The following is a 6,840-nucleotide window of genomic DNA, read 5'->3' as shown; positions in this document are numbered from 1 at the left end:
TTTTATAATTTGTATCTGCTTCTTCGTTGGATCTCTTCAATCCTTCAACTTTAAGTATGATTGTACTGTGATCAGTTATATCTAAATGTAGTATTTCTGGAATTAGATTAATTTTATTCAGTTTTGTTCTATTTTTGCCGGATTTTAAGTAAAGATGATCTATTAAAGAGTTGGAAAATCGGGACCTATGAGTGTAATCAGTATTGAGTGATTCAAATCCAAAACTATTCATTAGATATTTGTAATCGTCAATAATTCTGGTGTTCTGAAAAAGATCTATATTTATATCTCCCGTGAAAAAGAAAGGGACCTCATTGTTTTCGTTAATATTAAATATTTCTTCTAAGTACAAGGTTAATTCGTTAAGAAATATTTTGGGTGAGTTTGATTGCAACCTGTAAGCAGCCAACAACTGAAATTCAAAATTATTATATGAACAAGATATATGTACACAGTCCGCTGAAATAAAAACTATTGTCTTTGTTTTGAACGTTATCTCACTGCTTATATAAACCAAAGTTCCTCCTGCTCTGTAGTTATGATTGAAATTACCATGTACGGAATAGCCCTCTATATGATATAAGTCTATTTCATTCTCTAGTATCCATATTTCTGTCAAGACTATTATTAGCGGGTTGTTTTTTAATTTCCTCATTTGCACTAAGAATAAATCGAAATTACTTCGCAGACTGCGTATATTTTGATGAATAATTAGTGTTTCTTTGTTACTTATCTCTGATGACATTTTTATTTACGGTACTGACACTGTTATTTTCTTGGTTACCTGGCTGCTTTGATGCACTTCTCACGCTCAGCTTTTTCACTTGTTCACTGTTCTTGAGTTCAATAACTGGTGTTCCGTCTTCTTTCCTAGCTAGAATCTTCCCTTCCTTGATCCATAGGTATTTGATGTCGCCTCTTTTGAAGATCTCTCTCGCCATGGTGAAAATCCTTCTTCGCGTAGGTGCTAGACTTTCATTCACATAGACTGGATGGTCCGTTGTTTCTCCCATCTGCTTTGTAGAAAACTGCCTCGTAACTTTCCTTTTATTCAATATTACTTGTGTGTCTGTTCTACGAACGAACTTGACAACGATTGGTGGAGGTAGGTTTTCATTTCGTTGTTTAAGTCTGTGACAAATGTCGATTGCATCTGCTTTTATTTTGTGCCCTAATGCTTCGCTCATTCTACAAATGATTTCTGTTACATCTTCATCCTGTTTTTTGGGTATACCATTTATTTCCAGCATGTTCGATCTTGAGTATTGTTCCATATCCTCGACGCGCTCCTTCAGTTCTGCATTTTCTTTCCTGAGGCTAGCTACTTCTGTTGAAAGCTTATCGATGTTGATGAGGCATGTGCTAATTTGCTTGTTTTGTTCATCAAACTTCTTATTTATGTCGTTAATCGCCTGATGACATGATTCAATTGATTTCCCAAGCTCCAACTCCATTTTCTTAATATTCTCCTTCATCGACGTCTGATTTCCTGCAATTACCTCAAGAACTCCTGCGAGTTCTTGGAGAGTCACGTCCTTGTTTCCTGTTGTCGATTCACTCACCATACTTTTGCGACGTGTAGAGGAACAGCTGCTACATCTCCAAATTTGTTTGTTTCTCTTTATGTAGTCCGCATCGTCCTTGGTCATTTTCACACATCCTATATGAAAATTCGCTTCACAGTCGACACATGAAATCAGCTCACCTGAATTCCGAACGGATTTAGAGCAAATAAAACAAGACATTTTTAAATCTTCAAATAAAATATTCACTACAGCACGGTTCACTAGCACGAAATATTTTGTTACGGAACGTTTAAACTTTGCACAGCTGACTCAGCAACCACTCCGATACGACCGCTCTCGTCGAGCTCTCAATCATTACTGATTTCCTCAGGAAAATATATTTTCAAATATTAAATAATACATTTCCATAATTATTGAGATTGAATATTTTGTTAATTGAGTACATTACTGCTATTATATCATGGACCTCACTATAGGAGAGCTACTGAGGGAGAAGCAGAGGATCAAGCTACATCACAGCAAAAGGCTTCGGCAGGAAAGGACCTGGGTATCAGGTGACCTGTGGCGACCCATAGGGTTCCCTAAGATGACCAACCGAGCACCACTTGATTTGGAGGCAAGCCGGAATCAGCTACAAAGGCTCGTTTGAGATCCGGAAGACACCTGGAAACCATTTCTGACAAATTTTGACCTGTTGCCTAATACTACAATGTATTCCCCTCCCTCTAGGCAGGGAGAGACATGAAAGCATGACCTATCACCTCCTAAGAAAGAAAGAATTTCAGTCTTGAGCAGACGATCTTGGTCATAGCTACCTCTAATACAAGGCCCCGGCCTACGATATTGCAACGTCGCAGTGTAGGCCTAGAATCTAATACATGATTGGTTAAAAATTAAAAAAAAATACCAGCTGATCCTTTTCACCAATCATGTATTAGATTCTAGGCCTACACTGCGACGTTGCAATATCGTAGGCCGGGGCCTTGTATTAGAGGTGGCTATGACTTGGTGCATGTGGAGGACACCACACGGTGCCGGGAGGTCACTCCCACTGCGAGGAGCCCAGCTGTCCCCAAGAGGCCACTCACCCGGCTGTTCCAAACATCGGCAGGTACTAGAGTGGTCGGCACACCACACTGTGAACAGCATCCCCTACTGCACAGAAACCAGCCCAGGGCGACCTTGACAATTTGAGAAGATGAAGGTGAGGGCAATAATTACTCAGAGCCTCAAAAAATGTTATTTGAAGCCTTTAGCTATGATGATACAACAATGTATGACAACATGTGTGTACACACAAGTTCAACACAATTGTCCTCTCATTGGAACACAGTAAAATAAATTTGAATGATTAAAAGTACAAATTTTCAGCTGGAAGTTGTTTCTCCTGTATGAGTTCTGATATGTCTCTTCAAATCACATGAACGAGCACATTTATAGAAACAATACTTGCAGCTAAAAGGTCTTTCTCCTGTATGTGTTCTGATATGTCTCTTCAAATTACATGATTGAGCACATGTATAGTCACAATACTTGCAGCTGAAAGGCGTTTCTCCTGTATGTGTTTTGATATGTTCCTTCAAAGTAATTGATCGAGCACATTTATAGTCACAAAACATGCAGCTGAAAGGTGTTTCTCCTGTATGAGTTCTGATATGTCTCTTCAAATCACATGAACGAGCACATTTATAGTCACAATATGTACAGCTGAAAGGTGTTTCTCCTGTATGTGTTTTGATATGTTCCTTCAAAGTAGCAGATTGAGCACATTTATAGTCACAATACTTACAGCTAAAAGGTGTTTCTCCTGTATGAGTTCTGATATGACTCTTCAAATCACATGAACGAGCACATTTATAGTCACAATATGTACAGCAGAAAGTTCTTTCTCCTGTATGTTTTCTGATAATATGTCTCTTCAAATTAGATGATTGTGCACACGTATAGTCACAATACTTGCAGCTGAAAGGTGTTTCTCCTGTATGTGTATTGATATGTTCCTTCAAAGTAACTGATCGAGCACATTTATAATCACAAAACTTGCAGCTGAAAGGTTTTCCTCCTGTATGAGTTCGGATATGTCTCTTCAAATCACTTGAACGAGCACATTTATAGTCACAATTTGTACAGCAGAAAGTTCTTTCTCCTGTATGTTTTCTGATAATATGTCTCTTCAAATTAGATGATTGTGCACATGTATAGTCACAATACTTGCAGCTGAAAGGTGTTTCTCTTGTATGTGTTCTGATATGTTCCTTCAAAGTAATTGATCGAGCACATTTATAGTCACAAAACTCGCAGCTGAAAGGTGTTTCTCCTGTATGAGTTCTGATATGTCTCTTCAAATCACTTGAACGAGCACATTTATAGTCACAATACTCGCAGCTGAAAGGTGTTTCTCCTGTATGAGTTCTGATATGTCTCTTCAAATTGGATGATAGAGCACATTTAAAGTCACAATATGTACAGCTGAAAGGTGTTTCCCCTGTATGTGTTTTGATATGTTCCTTCAAATTACTAGATTGAGCACATTTATAGTCACAATACTTACAGCTGAAAGGTGTTTCTCCTGTATGAGTTCTGACATGTCTCTTCAAATGAGATGATTGAGTACATGTATAGTCACAATACATGCAGTTGAAAGGTGTTTCTCCTGTATGTGTTCTGATATGTATCTTCATTTGACTGAACCATTTGGTTTCATAGCTGCAGTCAGCACAGCTGTAGTTCTTGGTCTTTTCTCCAGCCACAGTTTGCGTAGTGCCCCTTTCTACTGGAGAGGTGGAACGTGCATTCAGTCCACCCACTTCTGTGGCATTGGCAGTTTCAGATGTGCTGCAGTTTGAAGGCCACTTATCTGGTTCACTCGCCACTGAACTTCCTTCTGCCTCTTGCTCAACTGCAAACACCAATAATGCAAATAGTAAATGATTAAAGCCCAATAAGAGCTAAGAGCAATGATAAATCAAGTGTGGTACATTCACACGATTTTCCATGCCTTAACTCAATCATACTTCATTAATATCTTTAATCGTTATTCACCAATTGATACAGTAGTTTATACAAACCAAGAGTCTTACAGCTGATTGTAGAAATAGTACATGAAACAAATTATAGTGAAATATTAGGTTAGATCATTGACAGTCAGGGAGACTAGGAATTGAATGATAATAACATAGTAATGAATTCATTTTACCATTAGCATTTTTTTTATTTATATTTGAGGAAAATTATCTATAATTCTTGGTCCAGACCGTGATATTCACCCAATTGGCATACAAATAGACTTAAAGTCTAGAAATAATGCAGATAGCTAATCTTTATTTTTTCAAAACATGAAAATACTGTTTAATATATAGGGACCTTCACCTGTGTTTTGTCCCTAACTATAGGAAATGAGCATCAAAACTAGAACAATAAAATGACATGAAATTGGCAGCTCTAATTTGATGAGTGGGTCTCCACTATTCATTGACTACTCAGGAGAGCAATGTGACTACAATTAGCATACACAGCACATTATTGCATATCAGTTGTGCTGAAAATAGCATGATAATCTGTAATAAACACAAGTTATCAAGTGAAGGTCAATTTATCAAATGAGAATGTGTATGCAAGAGCACTGTTTCTATAGCAACCACATCTGGTAGCCATTACCCTACACAATCATTCAATCATTTCCTGTGTTTTCATTCGCAAGCATTATAATATTATGTGTTATCATCATTGATGAATGAAATTAGATTAAATAATAACATGAATCTTACCATATTCTTCCTCTTTCATGAATATTAGATTATAACCAGGGATTAGATAATTTTGTTGGCTGAAATCATCATCAATTAGAGAGGATGCAGTGCTGCACTCTGGTGCTGGTTCATGGCTGCTATCATTTTCCTGCTTGACTGTCGCCATCTGCAATATTGACATCACAAACAATGAGAACACTTCATGTGAAAGAATGAGTACATTGTAAGTTGTGAAAGAGAAGCAGCTACTGAATTTTACTACTGACTTGAATTATGAATATAACAGTAATTCCAGTTTGATAGTAATTGATTAGTTTTTCAATAATTATGAAATGAAAACTTAGGGCAGCCAATCACGTTAAGACTTGCCAAAGAGGTATAGCTGTACAGATATTCGTCTGCACTCTGCAGTACACCTGGACAGCAAAGATTTTCATTGATGATTGATTTTGAAACTTCTTTATACCTCCTTGAGTTTACATAAAAAGAACATCAATTTACAATAATTATATTTTAACTCAGTGTAAATCAGTTACTGATTTTTTATACTTTTCTCTAGTTTTAATACTGTTTTCCTTTCAAATCTGGAAGATAAGTTATCATCCATCTATTTTTTTTTATTGAAAGTGAATAAAAAAGACAAGAGACTTAACTGAATATTTATTATAGTAAAGATGGAATACATGCCTGATTGGTAGTTGAACTACTGTGTAAGGATGAATCATCTTTGACATTGCTAGCTGCAAATTCATCCTGCTGCTTCTCGATCTTGATCTGTGAAAAAAAATAAAAGGCTAATGTCACTTGAAAACTAGAAGAATATCAAACTCAGAAAGTGTTACTGCTCAGTATTAGAATTTGGGTTGTAGTTGACGTTTGGTGATTTCTGTTTGGCAGAATAGCAATTAATAGATTTAAGGATTCATCCTTTAAAGGATGGATCTTTTTCTATTGTTACCGTTGATGTTTTACTGTAAATGTTTATATTTAAAATTGGGAATACTCTTAATAGTTCTCCCTTTCGCCCAGTGAACTATTCGGTAGATGATAAGGTTGAATTGTAAAGAAATAGAATTCCTGTTTTTCATTTTCAATTAAGGTGATTCAACTTACTTATCTTATCGAGTTCATATCTCTGGCAATACTAGGGGTGATAGTCATCAAGGGGCGACTATCTAATTGGTTTTCCTTGATCTGTTAATGTTGCCTCTTATCTCTTGATAAAGAGTCCTTCGGTATTTGTCATTATTATAGCGTACATTTTTTCAATTGAAAATTCTACCTAATTCTTTATTATTAATCGAATAAGATATACAATTGAGGCAATTTAAACTTCAATTTGTGAACAGAATATATTTTTCTTTCATTATACTTTTTATTTAGAACTCGAACTTTACTTAACAAAAGCTGTATGCTCCTTGCTGGTATTGTTGACTGTTCAATTCTAGAAAACTGTTTTAGCTTGTTACTCTTTATTAAATTAACTGAAATACACATAAATGGAGGTACAGTAAATGTTTTATTTGTTTTTCACGAAATAAGTTCGATAAAGATGAAGCTTCATA

The 6,840-nt window shown here is 36.1% G+C and overlaps 2 protein-coding genes across 10 annotated transcripts in view; both read right to left on the bottom strand.

The window, feature by feature from the left end:
- Positions 1-725: 725 nt before the first annotated feature.
- Positions 726-1,649, bottom strand: LOC120349710. The gene has a single exon (XM_039420238.1). It carries the CDS (start codon positions 1,647-1,649, stop codon positions 726-728), a length of 924 nt encoding a protein of 307 aa, XP_039276172.1.
- Positions 1,650-2,774: 1,125 nt separating this feature from the next.
- The window catches only part of LOC111046300 (gastrula zinc finger protein XlCGF57.1-like), a 29,152-nt gene continuing 25,086 nt past the window's right edge, over positions 2,775-6,840 (bottom strand). For 8 of the 9 annotated variants that reach the window (XM_039421963.1, XM_039421964.1, XM_039421966.1 and 5 more), the window contains 3 exons: positions 5,963-6,049; positions 5,294-5,441; positions 2,775-4,425 (listed from right to left, as the gene is read on the bottom strand). In XM_039421963.1, coding sequence (XP_039277897.1) covers positions 2,894-4,425; positions 5,294-5,441; positions 5,963-6,049 — 1,767 coding nt within the window. In that variant the 3' untranslated portion in view covers positions 2,775-2,893. The remainder of the gene's footprint in view (positions 4,426-5,293; positions 5,442-5,962; positions 6,050-6,840) is intronic. The other variant, XM_039421965.1, reaches the window with a different exon arrangement.

This window comes from Nilaparvata lugens, chromosome 2, assembly GCF_014356525.2.
Source record: "Nilaparvata lugens isolate BPH chromosome 2, ASM1435652v1, whole genome shotgun sequence".
NCBI lineage: Eukaryota > Metazoa > Arthropoda > Insecta > Hemiptera > Delphacidae > Nilaparvata > Nilaparvata lugens.
Note: the sequence above shows the minus strand (reverse complement) of the source record. Positions and strands in the feature narration are given on the sequence as shown.